This window comes from Leptidea sinapis, chromosome 22 (genome assembly GCF_905404315.1).
Source record: "Leptidea sinapis chromosome 22, ilLepSina1.1, whole genome shotgun sequence".
NCBI lineage: Eukaryota > Metazoa > Arthropoda > Insecta > Lepidoptera > Pieridae > Leptidea > Leptidea sinapis.
Window position 1 is genome coordinate 7,386,529 of NC_066286.1, and position 23,033 is coordinate 7,409,561.

The window sequence follows — 23,033 nt, forward strand, 5'->3', positions numbered from 1 at the left end:
CTTCTCTTCAGCAATTATCGTTCTTCAATATAATTTCTTTTCTACGGGTGTCATTTAGATGTGCAAGTGATTGTAAGGCAGATAATAGTTAAGGTGTAAAATGTCTAATGTTATGTAAAGGGCTTAAAATACCCAATACTATGCATGCCTGCATGTGAATAAGTAAAAATAAGTTTCTATAATTTAAATTTCGTATAAAAAATTGAAATTTATTTATTTTATTAATTATTCTTATATAAGCAAATAAAGATTTGTCCCTATAATCCATACATTCAATCTTAATTTGATATTAATTTAATCCAACTACTATCAAGAGCTACATTAATTTAATCCAACATGTTTCTTCATTCTTTCGTATATCCACACTTTTTTATTTATCGATATCATAGTGGCAAGGACCACCTTACTCGAATAAAACGGCTAGGTACATATGGATTTGAATTGAAGTTGATTGCCGCATGTCGTGTTTTTCTATCACCCTTATAGGTGTATTTAATGAAAGAGTGCAACTCCTTTCAAACAAAATCTCAAACTCCAAATAATTTGTAATTGACTTTGTAGGAAAGACTAGGCGGTATGCCCTGAAGTAGGAAAAAAAATGTAATTTGACATTTGTGATTTGACATTGACATTTCGCGATAACAAAACATGATTTGGTATTCTTGACTCTTGAAGTTTTATGTGTATCTTATATTAAATTATTAGTTTATTTCCACAAAATTGTATTACTTTATATGATAACGACATATAATTGAGCTATAAAAATGATAAGATATCGAGGAAGGAAAAAAGTATTAGATAAAGTGAAAGAATTTGATGCTTTTCCTAAGGTACCGGAAGAATACGTGGACAGTACGCCGGTAGGCGGTACATTCTCTATCATTACTTTTTTTATGATAATGTGGCTAGTCTATAGTGAGGTCTCATATTTTCTAGATAGTAATTTAGTTTTTAAATTTATACCTGATACGGATTTTGATGAGAAACTCCGTATTAATATTGATATAACCGTAGCAATGCCTTGCTCCAATCTTGGAGCGGATATTTTAGACTCCACATCTCAAAGTGTGTTTGGTTTTGGTGAACTCCAAGAAGAAGACACTTGGTTTGAATTGTCTCAAGAGCAGCAAGACGCTTTTGATGCTATTAAATATATCAACTCATATCTCAGGCAAGAATATCATTCTATATGGCAGTTATTATGGAAAAAAGGTCATGGCTCAGTCAGAGCGACGATTCCTCCCCGAAAAGTGAAGCCAAAGCGAAGACCTGACGCATGCAGACTTCATGGGGTATTGACACTTAACAAAGTTGCTGGCAATTTCCATATAACAGCTGGAAAAAGCTTACATTTGCCAAGAGGGCACATACATTTAAATATGTTATTTGATGATACACCACAAAACTTCAGTCATCGGATACACAGGTTTAGTTTTGGAAGCCCAGCCAATGGAATAATATACCCTCTTGAAGGAGATGAGAGAATAACAAATGACGAAAGTATTCTGTATCAGTATTTTGTAGAAGTTGTCCCAACAGATGTAGACACTACATTTGAGTCGATAAGAACATTCCAGTATTCAGTTAAGGAATTAGAAAGGCCCATAAGCCACTCTAGAGGCTCACACGGGGTACCAGGTATATTTTTCAAATATGACATGGCTGCACTTAAAGTCAAAGTGTATCAAGAAAGGGAGAATCTACTTCAATTTATGTTACGGCTTTTCTCAGTTATAGGTGGTATTTATGTTATAGTTGGTTTCATCAACACCATTGCTTTATGTTTAAGGACATCTTTTATAAGAAAAGCTGCACCAAGTGTTTATAATAGGCTAAGTGAAAATTCAGAAATAACAAAAACAAATCCTCTGTTATTATCACAAGATCTAGGATACAGTAAGGTGGATCTTGTAAGACAATGATGCAGTATAATATTTTTGTATATATAAATATTTGTAGAAAACGGGAAATCAATATAATAAACTTATTTCATAATGCAGAGTATTATATGTGTGAAGTCATGTATTTTATATTCATTTTTTACTTCATGTTTTTAGATTTCGTTAGGCTTGACTTATTAACCGACTTCAAAAAAGGAGGAGGTCATACAACAACAACCGAATTAATTAATTTTAGTTGCGATTATTGTAATTTTCGGAGTTAGTGTCATCCTAGATAGGTTTGTAACTACATACATAGTTATAGTTGAGATGTGCTTTAGTTGTGAGGAGGCGAGAGCAGGTCGCGGCAGAAGGACACCGATTCAAAAAATAACAATAATCGTAAATAGAATTAGATTAATTAATTAGATTGTATAAAAATATGCAATTATTTTTATACTTTTTAGTGCACATTATATCTATTGTTTTGGAAGTTGGTTGTTTTTTTGTTAATTTTTTTTTTATTTTGAGAGAATATTAATCATATTAGTGTGAGCTTGTCATTTTGTACAACATTAATCTAGAAACTTAATGGTCAAAGCTTTGAACACTATTGTGGGTTAGTTTGTATATATTGTAAAGATTAATCAGAAGGCATTAGTGTTGAGTACTGTGTTCCACAGCAGAGGCTTTAGGGTTGACACACAGGTATAGTCTCCAGGTGCCAAGTATTTCTAGCAAGGTGTGTCAACATATATAATTTTTGGCACCTCTGAAGAGTGGGGCTGCCATAAATGATAATTTATATCAAGTAAATAAGATTAATCATCATCATATCCCTGATTCTTGTTGACAAATTTGGTTGTTTATGATGTGAAAGACTACTGGGGTGGACATTACCATTAAAATTAGTATTTATGACTGTAAAGTGAAAAGCAGTAAATGAGAGAGAGATTAATATATTTGCCGATAACTCCCTAACTTGCTATCCTGGTTTGCCACTGTGACATTTGAACACGACCTTAATAAATTATCTGTAAACTCAGAAAAAGTCTATTTACAAATATTATCCATCGTTTATAAAATTATAATATGATTTATGGGTTAAATTCCTAGCAATGCTACATTTACTTAGACAATTTGTTATTTTTAATTATATAAATTAAATTTGTAATCTTTATGAATGATGTGGGACTCAAAGCCGCAACCTCTCATGTTCCATCTAAGCGATTTTACCAACGGAGCCAACAGTTCAAGTGACATATGGTTACTAAATACTGGTATGTTTTGTTCAACTCTCAAGTTGACTCATTCACAGGATCTACTTTTATTTACTAAAATATATATAAAATAAGACAATACTGAAAGACTGCTATGTTGTAAGACTTCCCCATTGCTTACTTTATATATATCCCTCACAACTTGAATTGAATTGATCAGATTTACAAGGTATCCTGGCTTGTAATTTATTATGACTCATATAATGGAAAATGTGCAGTGTGTGTGTCTCAAATTATTTTATTATTATTTATTTTATTTTAAGACTACCCTCGAAATAGCTCTTAGTTGAATGTTGAATGTCTTAGTTCTTAGTACTGATGTAAATTTTATTCACGTATGACATTGCTAAGATCTGAAAATCTAGTTATTTATTATGAATATTTCATATAAAATATTTGTTGCAACAGATTCCTGTTAGCTGGCATAAATTATGTCACATGAATTACAGGATTTTTTGGCCCCTCACTGTCCTTGTCACAGGTGGTCTCATTTGTGAGCTTATTGTGATTTTATATATAAACCACTTATTTTGTGTAAACTTTTTTTTAAATAATACTACAAGAAATAAAGACACTGGGATCACATATCATCAGTAAGTATGTAGTTTGTATTTTATTAATTTCAATGTAAAATAACATGAAGTGTATGTTAAAAAATTAGAAAAATGCCATTGAGTGTCAAGAAGCCACACAAACAAGCTTCTAATATTTGCAATAATGCTTGGTATTAAAAGTTTATATTTTGTTATTTTTTTATTGTTAATTACATAAGGTACACTGTATCCGATATAACGTATGTATGAAATTCCATTTTTAAAGTTCTATAAAAAATATAGTGTTCTGAATTTTTAAAATTTTTATTTATGTAATATCATGATCATACCCTATCATCTATACATACGTATACATAAAATACCTTTAACCGGCGGCTAGTACCCAAGCGGGTCGCTAACATAATAACAAGAAACTAAATTAAAAGTTTGCCAAAATGGAATGGAGAGGAGTATTTTAGCTATAAAAAGAATTGATACAGTAAAATTACAAGAAATAAAAACGAAAACATAATTCAAAAATGCACACACTGCATACAGACAGTTTAAATGGCGTTAGACGGGACATATGTTACGAGACAGTAAAGAAAAATTAATAACAGAATGGTACCCAAGAGATGGCAAAAGAAATAGAGGCAGATAAATCAAAAGATGGGAAGATGACTTCAAGAAAGTGGCTGGTCCGATATGGACCCGTTTAGCGAGAGACAGGAATACGTGGAAATCTTTAGAGCAGGCCTTTGTCGATTGACAAGCAATAAACATCCAGTTGCCGATAGTTCAAATAATAGAATAGATTAAATCAATTAAGTGTTTAGTAAGTAGGCATGTATATACTAATTGTAAGTTGTTTTGGGAGTTAATAATTGTTGCTGCGAGAGTTTCTTGCGCCGCTTCTTCTCTCTCAGAGCGCCATTTGTTTCCGAAGCGGTAGTAGTATGTTTTATTTATTTTAGTACCCAAGCCAAGGATTCGGTATTGATTGGAGAAACAGCAAGTACCTAATATTGAAAATATTCATTGTGCACTTAATACTTTTACGATTGTATTACCTTTATGATGTACTTATACTTTGACGCATTAATGTATCTAGCCGTTACAAATACCTGGCTTTCTAGATATTCCACCTTCGCATGACACGCCCAAATTAGGCTATCATCCTCACCATCTACATGTGTGGCGCTCAAAGCTGTGGAATGAGCTACCTTGTGCGGCGTTTCCGGCACGATACGACATGTACCTTCATAAAAAGCGCGTACACCTTCCTTAAAGGCCGGCAACGCTCCTGTGATTCCTCTGGTGTTGCAAGAGAATGTGGGTGGCGGTGATCACTTAACACCAGGTGACCCGTACGCTCGTTTGTCCTCCTTTTCAATAAAAAAAGCCTAAGCGTACAGCTACAGTTAGAATATGATATTATTAGTTCTTTAGTATAAATACGGAACCTTCATTCCACCAGTGGGAGGCTCCTTTGCACATGAAGCCTAGGCTAGATTATGGGTTCCACAACCTATTTCTGCCGTGAAGCATTAATGAGTAAACATTACTGTGTTTCAGTCTGAAGGGCGCCGTAGCTAGTGAAATTACTGGGCAAATGAGACTTAACATCTAATGCCTCTAAGGTGACGAGCGCAATTGTAGTGCCGCTTAGAATTTTTGGGTTTTTCTAGAATCCTGATCGGCACTGCATTGTAATGGGTAGGCCGTATCAATTACAATTAGCTGAACGTCATGCTCATCTCGTCCCTTATTTTCATAAAAAAAATATACTAAAATACGGAGCCAATAACCTAAAGGATAGTAATAATATTTAGAAGATACCTACATATAATTGGATAGCCATTAGCCATCTTTCGTCGATAAACAAGTTTCTTATCAACAGAAACCATACTACTACTACTCAGCTGAAATTTTGATAGTGTATTTTAAATTGTTATATCTTGAGTACTACTGTGCGGAACCCTTTGTGGCTGCGACTCGCACTAGACAGTTGCTGAAGAGCTTGGCCCACCGAAACGTGCGTCGATCGTTCAGAGCGCTCTCACGCTCTGAACAGAGGCGCATAACAACAATAAAATTTGGTTGCAAACCGTACTCTATTTCACATAGGTACGTGTACTTTTTAATCTATAATAGATACTTATATAATATTTTTTTTTAAATGAAAATAAGGGATGAGACGAGCAGGACGTTCAGCTGATGGTAATTGATACCCATTACAATGCAGTGCCGCTAAGGATTCTTGAAAAACCCAAAAATTCTGAGCGGCGCTACAATTGCGCTCGTCACCTTGAGACATAAGATGTTAAGACTCATTTGCACTTCACTAGGTACGGCGCCCTTCAGATTGAAACACAGTAATGTTTACACATTACTGCTTCGCGGCAGAAATAGGCGCCGACCTCGGCAAGTTCCCCTGATTGCGAGGTATTCCGGGGTCTTTAGAGGGCATCTCACTGGAAAAAAAATATTTCACGGCTGAGATTCGAACCCTCTACCTCGCGGGGAACCACTGGTCTAATGACCGTGTAACGGATGGGTCAACTTATGTTAAGTGCTCATCATTGCCCAGATTTTCATGCCTTTTAGAAAAGTGGACGTGCATTTTTAAAACGATGTCGTTCGAAATACAATAATTTATTATAATTTGCACCAGTCAGTAATATACTTGTTACTTGATACCAATAACATGTCACACACTTGAGTATTTCTGGACTCAGCCGCAATGTGACAAGTTTTCGCGGTAAGAAATTCTATGTGTGTATTTTTTTAATATACTGTGTAGGTGCCTATTTTTTATGGATATGGAGGAAAGATGAGCGTACGGGTCACCTGATATTAAGTGATCAACGTCCCCCAAATTCTCTTGTAACAGAGGAATCATAGGAGCTTTGCCGGCCTTTTAGAAAGGTGTGCGTGCTTTTTTTGCCGCTTAGTCCTGGAAACATTGTACAAGGAAGCTCATTCTACAGACTGGTTGCACGTGGAATAAAATTCCTTGAAAACCCCACTGTGAAGTAATCCGACATAGTATTATGGACCCTGTTTCGGGGCCCAAATACGTAAATATCTTTTCCTCCTCTCGAGAAAAATGCGCTAGTTCTCACATGCGGCCATTAGGTTTGGCGTAATCTGTAGTTTTTTAAAGTTTGGTACGAAATAGAAATACTTACAAAAAAGTTTTAAAACTACAAACAGATAACGGTTATCTCGTTCTATAGCAACAGGTTAGTAAATCTACTGTCCTTTTCAACCCATTGTCAATATTGGTACTCGTCACGCTTGCTTGTTTGTAGTCTGGTGCCTGCTTCCTTGCGTGTAACAGGGATCCAGGTACAAAGAAACAAGATAAATAACTTTTTACTAGTTTGTATATAGATTAATTTCAAAAATGTACAACTATGAGTACAGAATACCTACTATATGCTCATAAGAATGCATTTGCTGTGGGAGTTTTTAGATTTTTTTTGGCAGTTCCTATACACCAGTTTTGGTGTTTGGTAATTGCTTATGTTGTAGATGGGATTCGATAATGATTTGCGTGCGCGAAGCCACAACCATTGCTAACGTATCTTTATAATCTCCGATAACATTTCACTTTATATCAAAATGGAAGTCAAATGTCTTGAATGTAAATAAAGACACAAAAAGCAACACACGCTCAAATTTACGTCGTAATGGAAAGATTTTGTCCATGTGCTTTATTATAAAGAAACCGACCATGTTTAAAATTTAATAGGAAACTATTAAGAATTACATATATTTGAGTTACTCATATAAAATACCATAATCGTGTTGCACCCTGTCAAAATATCTGTTCTTGACTTTAAATCTAATGAAGACAGCTGTGCTGAAAGTTTAAATTGTATAGGTTACACGATATGTATTTGTAACTATTAATTAATGACACTGGTTGAAAATAAAAAAATACTAAAGACAAAAACAAATTCATCTAACTACGCCATTTCATTCAGTTTGTGCAACCCGTTACCTATTAACTTATAAAACGAATAAGTTTTAATCATTAAAATTACATTCAGTTCCAAAACATTTGTAAGTAGGTAAGTATCACAAATTTTCTCTAAAAAAATTAATTACAAACAGAGATTTGTAATATAGATTTAGCTGATATATACTTATGTCTTTGCTGACGAAGCAGCGGGTATAGCTGGCCAATATAACCCCATAAAAGTGAAAACCTGGAAGCAGGCAATCTGTTTACAATGGGGACGCATCCGCTCGAAACGAGAGGCGGTGGTGATTTCGCTTGAACGCTGTCAACGGTGCGGCCGTGGCGGGACGACGAACGGCCATAGGCATCGTGCGACGGGCACCGGCATTCGCGCGGTGACTTCGCTTCGGCGTGTTGTGTCGCCGCTAACGACAAAGCCGACATCCGAAGTTTTAAACTTTTCTAAAGCGGCCCGGATAAAAACTTTATAACCTTAAAATAAGTGCTGTGCATATGTGTTTAATTTAGTGTTTGTGAAGTGATTATCGTCCCAATTGAACATTACTGTTCAACGCGTAATAATAAGTTGAGAGAAGGCCGTATATGGTTGTTGATTCTTTGGGTTGGCGTCCATTGTGAAAGTAGACCTTAAGGTTCATAAGGACACGACTGGCAACTTGCTCGAAACACACGCGTTCGTGTTCAGTTGCTTATAGGTAAGAATTATTATTTTTAGCTAAAATATATTTAACTTGCAATAACCATAAGTAGGTATTAAAAAATATAAATAACAATAAGTTTAATGTGTTTTATGGCAGACTTTATCCGTCTGTCCGGCTGTCAATTAATTTGAAAACTTATAAACTTTTCCTTTATTACATTTGAATCTCAACTAAGCGTTGAGACAGCTGCAATCTAGTTATAAGGTAATGACCTAATTAAAAAACTATTTAGATCATATTAATATAGAATTAGCATAAACTCTTAGAACATAATTTCATACTAACTTTATTTATAACTAATTATGTATTGTATTGAAAATATTTACTATGTTGATATTTAAATGATTTATTATTAATGACATATAAACTACAAAAGAAATACATAGTACGAATGTTGTTATTTATACACAAGTATTAGGTAATTAAAACAGCTGAAGTTTCTGAGTGCCGCCATTCATGGCATCGTCTGTAGGTCAGTGCCCTATACCTGTTGAGCTGTACCCATACCGGTTCTCCCACAGACTATATAACTTAACAAGTTGCCAACTGAAAAAAGTAGAACTAATAATTACATCCATTACATCCTACAAACCATAACAATAATTATACATAAACGAGGTGAACGCTGTGGTTTTATGGCGAGAAATTATAAAAGAGACTTGAAAAACCATTTTACTGATATTGAGATATAGTTATTTATGGTTTTCGTTTTATAAATATCATTTATTTTACATATTATATGTAGCTACATAATAAATAAGTTCTGTGTAAATTTCTAACATAGCTATATGTATTTTAAAATTAAAAATAGACGCTTCAACTTTATCTACAAAGTATTAAGTATAAACAATATATATATATATTACGTAGATTGTCATAAAGCAAGTCTTCAAATATTTACAACAGACATCAGTCCTCTATAAAAAATATGTAAATTGCAAGTACCTATTTACGTAAGTATTTCTTTCTGTCAGTTGTTTGAACATTTTAACTTCCTAACTCTATCATGTTTTACTCTATGTCTCATTTTGTGTGAGTACTATATCTGAAAAAGCTTTTATTATTAGTTTGGTGTGTTCGTCTATCCATGTATCTGTGTAACGGAATCTTTGATCTTTCACCCCTTCAAAACTAATTTGAAATTTACACTTATTTGCAAATGCAATAATTTAAATAATCTGACCCATTTTTCTTACCAGGATATTCGGGATAAGCGATTGTTCGATGTCCAGTAGTGCTTTTCTGCAAAAGACCAAGGCGCGTGCTAAAAAATCCGTACACTAAAATGCCGATTGTTTGTTGCGTTCAAATTATCATAGTTTTATGACTAGAGAAGCAAAAATTATTATGTAATAGTTAAAATAAAACTAAAAAACACGCTTTAATCGAAAGCAAACTAAAAAGTAGAAATATAATTTTTATAAGTTTAAAATGAGCTAATTTGTAATAAATACAAAAATGTTTTTGTTTGAAAAAAAAATTTGAGTACATTATTAAGATATTCTCAAAATGACTCTACCACCAAAGTACCTTTGTTTTAACCAAAGCTACTCTGTGGTAGAGTTAGTAACTCTACTTTTGATATTATATTTTTTAGAAATTGACATCAAGCATCCCATGCTTTCTAACAAAGAGTATTTATTTGTTAATTACGCTATTCGAATTTAAATTCATTAAAAATTAAAGCGTGTTTAGGTTAGATTATAACTATTAGTTATTTATATTTAATAATAATACGATGATACACGGAGATAAAATTTCCACGTCAAAAGATTTTGGATCAACGAGAGATTCCACAGATAACTTTAGTAGATGCCTCGTAATTAGCCTTCGAATTTTAAAATTTTGACGTTAACTATGTTGACACAGATAAGTAAGCTGTTTGCAAAATGATAAAACTAATGAGTTAGTCTATTATGCTCCAATCTCCCGTTATCTTCACAATGCGTCATATTTTATTGTCTTTTGTTGTATTTATATAATGCATGTCTATTGCTTGCAATGTTTCGTAATTTTACAAGAGTTACGATTATGGTTGCCGAAATTAACAGAGCCGTACGCTCGTTTGTCCTCCTATTCTATAAAAATAAAAGCCTATAGTTAGGAGTGAAGTGTATCTTGTAACCTTAGATAATTTTATACGTAATTTTAACGTATAACTGTGACAGTTGTCAAATGTTAAAAAAAATGTTTTTAACTTACCAACATTTCGTAAAAGCTCTTGGATAAAGTTGTTCGCGGCCGCTTCTTCCGATTGCATCTATATTTAAGGCTCGCTGACACCTATTTAGTCTATTATTATATGTAATTAAATTGGCTATTTATCAAAATAATTATAAAAATCCGACTGGTAACATTACATTAAGATAAACAAAACTACTATTCAGCTTTTTAGTATTAATATGCGTAGATTTAGTTTTCGGGTACTCTTATTTATTTTCAAATTGTTATAATGACTTATTGCATTGCACCGTACAGTTTCTTATATTATAGGAACCACAACGGCGCCTATGTCTGCCGTGAAGCAGTAGGTAATATTTAAGTAGCTAGTGATATTACTTGGCAAATGAGACTTAACATCTCAAGGTGACGAGCGCAATTGTAGTGCCCGCTCAGAATTTTTGGGTTTTTTCAACAATCCTGAGCGGCACTGCATTGTAATGGGCAGGGCATATCAATTACCATCAGCTGAACGTCCTGCTCGTCTCATCCATTATTTTCATAAAAAAATAGAAGTTTTTGCATCGCACCGCCACTTTGTGGATTAAAAATCTGCTGTAATTTTTCCGATCCGATACGACTTAGGGATCTTCAAGATTAGAGCATACTCCCAACTAATGGGCCGGTAATGCATCTCTTAACGCCTAGTGTTGCGGATGTCCATGGGCCTCAACACTTCATTGCAGTATAGTTTTTGAAAAACCAGATAACCGCAATTCCTATAGGCACACAAAGGGTGAGAATATGTTGTTAATTCAGCAATTCTAATAAAATCTGTCAAATTTCAATCAACTGTCTAGCTTTTGTGGTTGCCAGCCCGCTGACAGACAAATGAATGGACAGCGGAGGTTTGATAATACTTTAGATACGGAAACCTAATTTTTACAAAGAATTTTTTACTTGTTGATATCTACTTGTTCTAGAAAATAACAGTTAAATCGCTACTTCGTTGTTGTAGAGATTTAAAGATAGAGTAGTATTAGGTGCATAATATATAATAATTATTTACGTTCCAAGCACTATTTACAGGATACTCTAAAGGAAATGTTAGCTTACTGAAGTATGCGGGCTCCGGTACTATGTACAATAGCAAGTCATTGAGTGGTAGAACAAAGAGCACTTAATACTCGTACGCATATTGTGCTTACACAACGTTAAATGAAACGCATTTGTGTTCGAAATTCAAACTCATGGTGTTGACATATTGTAATAACACAGGCTAGTTAGAAGTTGGATAATATCTTGTTTGGAATTCGAAATTTAAATGGAGTGCATAATACATTCAGACAGATTAAATATGGAATATGGAAATTAGAATCTTGAGCGTCATTGAATGCGTTACCTGCGCCGATTGTACCAAGCCTTTAATCGAGTAATTGCAATATCTTGCTTTTTTTAAAGTAAACTTGGCATGAGACGTAAGGTTCAGCCGACTTATTTTCTTGGTATGGTGTAGGGGCTCCTGTTTCTGCTATTATGTCACTTATTTGGGTCCATTTTGCGTCCAATGTTGGCAAGTTACTCCAAACCTGCCCAGGTCCTTCCAGAACTTCTCGGGGCGACCTTGTATTTAAGGTTTTTGCCCGTTTATTGGCCATTCCTGCACATTCCAGAACTACATTAGTGACCGTTTCGTCAGAGATTCTCTTCACTTTGAGCTACCCGTTACGCCGATTGTGAATAGATGCTCATTCAGTGATGTGGGCACCTTTAGTAGTTTATCCATCGGGTATTGTGTAGATTGTTGGTGAGGGAGCGTATCCATGAACGTATTTAGCTGAAAATTGGCACTTGGGTCACTGAACCCTACGCAAGAGCATCCGCTGCATCGTTCACCAATGAACTGTTTGTTTTCCTTGATCCATTGCAGAGTTACCAAGTTGTTAGAAGAACGTTCGAGGGATTGATGACACTCGTATATTAGCGCTGAGTGGGCTCTTTCTGATATAGTAGCCATGTCCTTTCACGTTGGAAGATGGAGCTGTGTGTGCCCAGTAGTATTGGTTTATGTATGTTCAGTTTCTGTAAGAAGATGTGATCACCAGTTACAGGTCCTATTGTGAAGCTATCTGTGTAAATCCTTAAATTCGTTTACCGGTAATGCTCCCCAGTACCAGCTTCTTCCATTTGACCGCATACAACGAAGCATCTTCTACCGCCTTTATCACGGGGAGTACTCAGAGGAGCTATTCGGGTTGATTCCAGCGGCCGAATTTCACCACCGGACATTACTTGCAATGTACCACCCGCATGACGTTGATGTCTGGCATTCCACAACCGCTCCTTTTGCAAGAAATTTCTTGCCTCGAACAGCCACTTTGTGGAATCAACCGGCTGTGGTTTTCCCGAACAGATACGAAATAGGGACCTTCAAGAAAAAACGTACTCCCACCCTAAGGGCCTGCAACGCATTTTCTGACACCTGTTGTTGCGAATGTCCATGGGTGGTTGCCTCACCTCTCCCCATCCCGTGTGCCGCTTTCCCGTTTGCCCACTCTTATATTTAAAAAAACCTTCTGACTAGTCTGCTTCCTCTTCAAATATTTCTTTTGTTGCAATCATCTGTTAGGTACACACACAAAAACTTTCTACCACTACGCCAAAACGTTGCTAATTACGTCGATATGTACCAGGTGTACATATGCATTAGCATCACTCACCGCTCAAGTCCCGAAAAATAAATTATTCAGACGTATGTTATACAATATACAATACTCTTAAGACTTATCCTAAAAAGTACTTAATAACCGCACGCAATTAAATTTTATCCATTTTCGACAACACCCTCCGACACACTGAAAACAGAACACTTCCATTGCTAACTTTCCGCTTGAAAATTTTCACCGATTTTCGAAAATCTAGTTTTCATCAGATCTCGACGTTTTAACCTACTAAGCTTCTCCTTCTCCTACGAAGCTTCCCTGCTCAACTATTCCCGCCATGGCGTCCGTATAACTGCGTGTGTGTATGTATGGATGTATGTAAACATTCTAATAATCTCTTATAACTTCTGAACGGCTCGACTGATTTCATCGCGGTTGGCGCGATTCTATAGGGCTTGACCAAAATTAGATTTTGAATACAATTCGAACCGATGCTGATAGTTAGATTTTGAGAGATCTCAAAACAACTACAAAAATTTAAATTTTCTAAATACATTTTTTTTGGAATAGTTTTTAAACGGCTTTACCGATCGACTGAATAAAGGAAAAATAAATTAGATTATTTAAATGGGAAAGGCAAAAATGTTTGCTCAAAATTATACATTGCAAATGAGCTCTTATAATTAATACGTATTAAAAAACTACTTACTGGATATTAATGCGATTCACATAATACTTCTACTTACCAAGTTTCAACAGTATAGTTCTTATAGTTTTGGAAAAAGTGGCTGTGACATACACGGACAGACAGACATACATAACGAACATACATTTGGCTACGGAACCCCTAAAAATAGGTTGGAAACACAATAATGCTTGCATATTACTATGTCACTGCATAACGCGCCGTATGTGGGACCTATCCAGCCAATTCTGTACAAAGAGTCCGAACATTATCAGACAATTATAACAAAATCAGTCATCATATTGTAAATAAGGGCAGCGTACAGTAAACCTACTATCATGTTAGCATTATGCAGCCTGGTAACACAGATAGTGGTAAAGTCCCAGATATATCCATATGTGACTATAATCATACAATCATAAGGTTTATTTATGGCTTCCCACGATACCACGTAAGTGCCTATAAATGATACGATAGTTTATGTTCGTTGTGGAACACTCTAAGATTTTATAGCTACTATTTGGTATTTTGTGAGAATTCTACACATAGATCTAATACAACAAATAAGCCCTCATACAGATAATAATTATAACAGTTTCTCCGCTGGTTGCAGAAAGCATCCTTAAATTTAATCTTATCTTTAAACGAGCAATTCTTGTCTTTATATATATATTTCTTGTGTGCGTGTGTATGTCACTGAACTCCTCCTAAACGGCTGGACCGATTTTTATGAAACTTTCTGTACGTCTTCAGGTGGATTCGAGAATGGTTTAGATTCACAATTGAACTACCTCCTAAACGGCTGGACCGATTTAGATGATTTTTTTGTGTGTTCCGGTGAATTTGAGATTGATGTGTGTCTTCAGGTAGATTTGAGAATGGTTTAGGTTCACAATTGAACTACCTCTTAAACGGCTGGACGGATTTTGATGATTTATTTGTGTGTTCCAGTGAATTTGAGATTGATTTAGATTCTCTATTCCGTCCATATAATATAATTATCCTGTTCATGTGTACGTTAGTGAACTCCTCCTTACGGCAGGACCGATTTTTCAAATTTAACACGTGTGTACAGGACAACGTCTGTTGGGTCCACTAGTATATATAATATGAATCTCGGAAAGGCTCCAACGATATTCATAAAAATTAGTATACAGGGGATTTCGGAGGCGATAAATCGATCTAGATAGGTTTCAATTTAAAAAATGTAGTTTTATCCGTGTTTTAATGAGAAACAGCAAGAATAACATTACAATACAAAGGTAAATTTTGCGACTATATACAAGTCTATAATAGTTCAGATGGGACATTGGGTCCGAAAGCAGAAGAGCCTGGTTTGAATCCAGATGTCCTATTAGTTTTTTTTTGTTCAAGTTTTGTACATTCATAAAAATCTGAGCAAGGCTCAGTTGTTCGGATATTGTTGCCTTATATCACATGCTATCTTTGACTGGCAAAATGAAAAAGAAAGTGACGATATTATATTTAATGAAACATTAACTTTAAGGATGCTTTCTGCAACTAGCGGTTAGTATTCTACCGTATTTATCACGTATAGTGTTGCGAAGAGCTGTTTATACTTGATTCCTGCCCTCGACTTCCACCTTCGCATGTTACAATACGAATTAGTATCATCCCTACCATATGGATGACTGGTGTGCCTCTACAATGCTGTTTTCAATAGTATTTCTTCCAGGTACGAGAAAACCATGGAATGATCTTCCTTGTGCAATCTTTCCAGAACGTTGCGACATGGGTGCCTTCAAAAAAAGCGCATATGTACCCTTTTCTGAAAGACCGGTAACGCCTCTGTGATTCCTCCGTATTGGAGTTATTCGCTCTGACCCGAGAGTACAACCCCTTAAATTTTGGTACAATTTCAATTAGTATATCCGCTAAATTACCAGTCAAAATTGACAAAGTCTGTATTGGTATTATTTTAGCAATAAATATTAAAAACCAAAATGCCGTATTTCAAATTAGCTGCCTTGCAAATTAAACAAAAAATATATCATCTACAAAAGCATATATGTACACATTTTGCAAATTCTTTGTTTATTCTCAGGTATAACTTTATGCCAAGTTTATTTGTAAGGCCTTGGATGGTTCTTTCTGGAATGAATGAACTTTCTTTCACGTACTACGAAGCTGTGGAATGAACTTCTTTGTGCGGTGTTTCCGGGCACCTTCAAAAAAAGTGCGTACACCTTAAAGGCCGGCAACGCTCCTGCGATCCCCCTGCGGTTGCAAGAGAATGTGGGCGGGTTAATTAACACCAGGTGACCCGTCGTTTGTGCTCCTTTTCCATGAAAAAAGGCCCTAGTAGTTTATTTATACTGTAAGATCTTTATTTGTAAGGTTAAGTTGAAATTTTAAGACTTCTCGTCCGTAGCAAATCCCGAAAAAAGTTAACATGTAAAAGAGAAATGCATTCTTACATAAAACGTTATAATTCTTATCAGTAATGTTAATTAACAAAGTAATTAACTCTACCTATTTTCTGGTACTATCGGTTCCTGTATCATGTTTTCAAGTTTTAATTAGAAATGTAATAATTGTATCTGTTTATGTTAAGTGGAAGAAACTATTTGAAATTTTTCGTGATGTTGGCAAATGAAAACGCTGCTTGAATAATATTTTGTATCTGTTGATGATCTAACGGATGTCGAGATTAAGGCTGAGATCTATAGAGCGTACTTATAGTTTGCTCAGACTTTACTTAGGTACCAGTTTACCAATGGGAGGCTCCTTTGCACAGGAAGCGGGCTAGGTTATGGGTACCACAACGGCGCCTATTTCTGCCGTGAAGCAGTTTTTGTTCTGAAGTGCACCGTATCTAGTGAAATTGAATGCAAATGCGACTAGCGTAATTGTAGTGCCGTCCAGAATTTATGAGATTTTCAAGAATCCTGAGCGGCACTGCATTGCCCATACCCATTAGGCAGGGCTTATCAATTACCATCAGCTGAACTTCCTGCTCGTCTCGTCTCTTATTTTCATAAAAAAAGTAAAACTTAGCTAAGCTCAGAATACATTTCGATTTCGTTGTTATAGTCATTTGACAGCTGAAATTATGCTGATCTTAAGCAAAGACAGCCCAATACAAAGGTCAAGTTCGCGTTTTATCACAGTTAGCAAAATTTTACGTAAGTAAAGTCTGAGTGAAGTCTATGTATGCTCAATCGATACATCCTAAGACTAGGCTCACAAAAAATACGATATTTTGCCGAGTTTTATAAAGAGGTAAAAGGGGTGAGGTTGTAGGGGGTAATCTTTCGATCTATTTACAGCCGTTCCCAATACACTATCTACAGATAGAGACAAATTACTACCTTCTACTGTCAATAATCTGAAGCTGTCCCAATATACCCGATAAGTCATTCTTATCGCCAGTTCACAATTTCTATACAAACTTCAATCGCTGGTAAGCTGTACGGCCTCCCATGAAAAGTCAACGATAGTTACGATTTTTTATCCAAAGTAGGCCACAACCGAAGATAGACTGAATATTGGAAATGGCCGTTAATCTATTTTGAAAACCGTGCTGTTACCAATATAAAGTCAGTTTGTTTGTGAGTGACATAGGCTATATATGGTTATATATATAACCCGAGAAATGAAAACACTTTTGCGTAGTAGTCGAATTTGCAACTAATACAGTAAGTCATTAGTAGGTAAGTCTTTTGTGAAGCGATGTAGGTTTATGCTTTTAAAACAAGTTTCCAGAAAATGTTCAAAACAAACGTAAGTGTTTAAAAAACAAAGTAAGGGCACCGTGTACAATCGCGCAGTAAGACCAAGCTATGTTTTATGGATCCGAATGCTGGGAAATAAGAAAATGTGACGAACAAATAATGCATGTCACCGAAATGTAACTGTCGCGTGGGTCTGGAATTGTTACTCGATCAGACAGAATCGGAATGAGTATATCCGAGGTACCTTTAAAATTGCAGCTCATTTGCAAAATAAAATGCAGGAAAACCGATTACGCGGCATTTAATGCGTAGAGACGAACACCACATGACGATACGAGTCATGATGGATATCGATGAGGCCAAGAGAGGCAGAGGCCGCCCACCAACTACCTGGACTAGAACCATTAACAAAGACATGATGATGCTAGGTCTAACGCCAGAAGTAACCCAAGATCGCAAACAGTGGCGATCTACAATCATGAAGGCCGACCCGAAATAGGGAATGCGCCAGGGGAATTTATTATAATATATGTTTAAAAAACCAAAAACCACAGAGTGGGAATGGATCGACGGCCTCAGGCTATTGAATAATAAATTTTATTGTACGAAATTACATTGTAACGCACAAATAAAATTTCATGAACGATGCGAGACTCGAACCCACGACCTCTCGCGTTCCGTGCGAGTTCTCTGCCAACTGAGCTAACCGTTCGAGTGACGTATCGCCATAAAATCTTGTTAGAGGTCACAAGGAACGCGAGAGGTCGTGGGTTCGAGTCCCGCATCGTTCATAAAAAATTTATTTGTGTATTAATCCTAGAAGTGAGGGTTATCAGTTTAAAAACATAACAAATTGTTTACATTGTAACGGTATTTTAAAAGCCGACTGTGTTTCTTGCCAGTTCTTCTCAAATCTGAGGTATACTTTTTCGAATGGGTAGTAATTTCAGACGGTTGGCAGAGCGCCTTGTATCGCTTGACTTTGCCGTCTAGGTGACCGCAGTTCCAGCAAACATCACTCGTCCGTGGCTAGAGGTGTTGTTAGTGTGAACATGTTTAATGTAATACATATAAAAAACATTCGTGTGGTCGAGTGCGTTGCCTCAGTTTTTAGATATCTGTAGGAACGCACGATCGATTACTCCGCACTTTCTCATGAGGAATTCACACTTGTCACGTAATATTATCGCTCCGTTTGCGCGTTTTGTTTCAAGGTCTATGTACCCAGGTGAATACTTCATTACGAGATGTATATGTGATTCCAAAAACCTTGCCTTTATCTATATATCTACGACCCCAGTGGTTCGTGACCCTGTCTACTGGGCTAGAGGTCCCGAGTTTGAATCCCGGTAGGTGCAACCATTTATATGATAAATGTGAATGTTTGTTTCCCAGTGATGCATGTTTATATGTATTTATGTATGTTTAAGTAAGTATATTGTATTAAATATATCGTTGTCTTAAGTCAAGTCAAGTCAAAAATACCAATAGTACAGGCCTAGTTTGGGGAAAGATAATTTGTGTAAGAGTGTGTCAATATAAAAATATTATCAATACATTATTTTTACATCCGCGTCTTGCCGTGTAAAATTTAAATCCTGATTCATTTCTTCAAATAAAACCTAGCCTATGATATGCCCTATCACATATGCTATCTAGATTAAAATACCGTCAAAATCGGTCCAACGGTTTTGGAGATTCGACAAGGAACACACACTAATAAATTGAAAAAAAAAGCACTCGAGTCAAATTGATCTGGCATAGCGAAGGGTTCCGTACTTACCATCATATATAATATACCTTTTAAATAATTTTGTAAAAGAAACAAGAGAGCGCTGTAACAACAATTTAAAAAAAATTGTTAAATTGCAATTCGGCACTAACAATCTCTGCCATAATTTCAGGTGTGTGATGTATTTTTGCATTAGGTTAAAATTTGATCCTGTTAACTCCACTAAACTTCGGGTAAAATAAACAATACCAAATCGTATAAAAAAAAAACTTACGTAAAAATACAGTTACAATTACACGCGTTTTAATCTTTTTAAAAGTATAATAAATGTGTAACACTCGCTTTGATCAAAGAAAGTAGTTATAATGAAGATGTAAATTGGCTTTCATGAAGACCTAATCTCTGTTATTAATAAGCGCGAAGTAAAGTTACTCCAAGTTTAGGGCCCGGCCACAACACTGCGTTGCGGCGTCGCATCGGAAATATCTACGACGCGGACGCAGCAGAACTAAGGTCTCAATGGTAGAGGGAAGAAAATTTATTGAAGTAGGCGTTACTTTGCGGAAATCCATAATTATACAAATGATGGCATCCTCAGGACGTGTTGTCTCGTGTAGAGGCGACACGTGTCAAATTGTTTAAAAACAAATATTGGCGGAATTAACACTAAAGAAAACTTAAATCATTTGTATTGGTAGAGGGAAGGTTCGATGGCGCAATTTGCATCCAGAGGTCGTTGATGTGCAGGGCAACGTCATCGTACCCGCATATAAATTTTACTGGCCGTTCAAAAACCGTTCTCGGACCTAAGAAAGCGCTCTTAGATGTTGTTTTTGCGATACGAAACCGCAACGCAGTGTTGTGGCCTGACCCTTAAAAATACTTCTCCGTGTCATGTAATTCTGTAGTGACTAAGGTAAGATAAAGACAAAAAGTTTTAAATTTGGAATAACTGTAATTCGCGTGTATTAAAAACTAGCAGACCCGACAGACGTTGTTCTGTTATAAAAAAAAACTCTTGCGGATGGAATTTCTTTAAATCCCTTCTTAGCCGATCTCTACTCGGCGAAAGGAATATTTCTACCAAATTTCAAGTCTCTGCGCTCTTATGGTTGCAGAGATATCGTGATGAGTATATACGTGGAAATCTCTTATATATATTAAAAACTAGCTGACCCGACAGACGTTGTTCTGTATATAATAAATAAAATAATGTTTTTTATGAATTTGTCAATAACATATCATAACATCAAGAATTACTTCGTAAAATATGCACCCTGCTGTCGTAATGAAATTGCTTCACAGCAGAACTGTCAAACCGTGCGTCAATCAATTCTCTCATAGAAATTATGTATGGACACATCAAAGGAAAAACAAATTTGTTGTTTTTATTTAATTTAGCAGCATTTTCTTATTTATTCACCTTTTAAACCTTCCCTGGACTTCCACAAATAATTCAAGGCCAAAATTAGCCAAATCGGTTCAGCCGTTCTCGAGTTTTAGCGAGACTAACGAACAGCAATTCATTTTTATATATATATAATATAGATATGTATGTGTACCAGAGTATACAGGGAAGAAGTGAAATTTCTTTATGACATATAATTTTTCTACTATTTACAACTTAAAAGAAAATTGGGTGGATAAGACTTAAAAAAGAAAAAAAATCCGTACTAAATTAAATCTAATTTTATTATTAAGACATGCATACAAATAAGAATTTTTATTTTATGACTATCAAACTAATATTTAATCTTTAAGTCACTATACTGAAATGTGACGAGATTTATATGAAATTTCTCTCATACGTTGATAAAGTTTCACTTCTATAACACAGACAGTGACTGACCACGGTCTCAAATTGAAACAATCCACAATTACCGTTACAGTAATCCAAAAAGCTCGTATAGCGCCATCCATAATAAGATGTGTCGAATGTCTCGCTGAATAAATTCGCGAAGCATATTGTGTGAAGATCCAATTTCGGGGGCTCATAGCCGGTGAGATTGGGAGACGGGCTCGTGAACATCGTTACGGAAATAGGAATTGGATAGCTGGTAACCGCTGTATATTGCACGTGCCTTGACTTAACTATTCTTGTATTATAAACTCGACTTAATATAAGCGCTTATATATCTTCATATATATAAAAATCGTGACACGTTGTTTGTCCGCGATGGACGCCTGAACTAATGAACGGATTTTGATGGGGACTACTTCATGCAGTGCAGTTTGGTCTAACTTGAGAGATAGGATAGTTTTATTTAGATTTGGAAATCATAATAATTTTTATTTTAAATATTTTCTATGAGAGAATTTAGTGACACACGGTCTGACAGTTCCGCTGTGAAACAATTTCATTATAACAACAGGGAGCATTCTTTATGAAATAATTCTTGATGTTGTAAATGTTTGAAATATTATTGGCAAATTCCTACAAAACAGTATTTTTTTTATTATCTACACAACGTCTGTCGGGTCAGCTAGTAGTTATATATACTTCATAGGCACATAAGTGAATAATTAGTTATGTTTTAAAGTGATAACACTCACTTCTGGGATTCAAAGACAAATAAAATTGGAATACAAACTTTTATGAAGGATGCGGGACTCGAACCCTGTCGCGTTCCGTGCGAGTGCTCTGCCAACTGAGCTAACCGTTCGAGTGACGTATCTTCATAAAATCTTGTGTGCTTTGTTCGACTCAGGTTGTGGTTTCATCTACAGCATCTACTTTACAGTTGATAATCTGCTCAACCCCAATATTTACATATTAGGAAATTGACTTGAGATGTCGCTCTTGTAAATCTAAACAATATGTTATGTTTTTAAAGTGATATCTCACTTCTGGGATTAATAGACAAATAAAATTTGAAAACAAAATTTTATGAACGATGCGGGGCTCGAATCCACGAGTTATCTCCCAACTGAGCTAACCTTTCGAGTAACGTATCGTCATAAAGTCTTGCTTTGTTCAACTATCATGAAGCCTCTGATGAAGCCACAGCCTGATTTTATGAATTTTAATTTACTCATGTGCTTTTAGCTTCCTCTGAAAGGGGGAAAGCCAATATAAGATTACATCCTTTTATTGAATATTATGAATAGTTGTCCACATAAGGCGAGGCGACAAGTAATAATAACTATCGTTTGCCCTCCTCTTCCATAATAAAAATTCATTAATAAGTATAAATAAATAAATCGCTTCATTGTGTGTCTTCTACCGCATTTATCACGGGGTTAGTGTTCCGAAGAGATGTTCAACCTGATTCCTGCCGCCGAATTCCACCTTCGCACGACACGCCACAAATTAGGATATCATCCCCACCATCTGGATCCGGTCCTCCACAGTGCGGTTTTCAAGGAGCTTTCTTCCACGTACTACAAAGCTGTGGAATGAGCTTCCTTGTGCGGTGTTTCCGGGACGATACGTCATGGGTACCTTCAAAAAAAGCGCGTACACCTTCCTTAAAGGCCGGCAACGCTCTTGTGATTCCTCTGGTGTTGCAAGAGAATGTGGTCGGCGGTGATCACTTAACACCAGGTGACCCGTACGCTCGTTTGTCCTCCTATTCCATAAAAAAAAATCGCATTTAAAATTCCAAAAGCAAATGAAAGAAATAATAATGTATATTCTGTAACGGTACTCAGGCATAGGACGTGAGCAAAACCAACATTCCCAAGAAATTATGACGCTAGCGTGGTACTGTGAA

At 35.8% G+C, this 23,033-nt stretch overlaps 2 protein-coding genes across 2 annotated transcripts in view; both read left to right on the forward strand.

Annotated features, from left to right (window-relative positions):
* The first annotated feature begins 660 nt into the window (after window positions 1-660).
* Window positions 661-2,373, forward strand: LOC126970844 (endoplasmic reticulum-Golgi intermediate compartment protein 2). Its single transcript, XM_050816993.1, has one exon. It carries the CDS (start codon window positions 765-767, stop codon window positions 1,920-1,922), a length of 1,158 nt encoding a protein of 385 aa, XP_050672950.1. The 5' UTR covers window positions 661-764; the 3' UTR covers window positions 1,923-2,373.
* Window positions 2,374-8,066: 5,693 nt separating this feature from the next.
* LOC126970786 (uncharacterized) overlaps window positions 8,067-23,033 on the forward strand; it is a 167,971-nt gene continuing 153,004 nt past the window's right edge. The window contains exon 1 of the mRNA XM_050816875.1: window positions 8,067-8,379. The gene's annotated coding sequence lies outside the window, so the exon portion shown is untranslated. The remainder of the gene's footprint in view (window positions 8,380-23,033) is intronic.

Excerpts from the sequence above, each read along its gene's own strand:
- LOC126970844 (XM_050816993.1), top strand. The coding sequence starts at position 765 with ATGATAAGATATCGAGGAAGGAAAAAAGTATTAGATAAAGTGAAAGAA.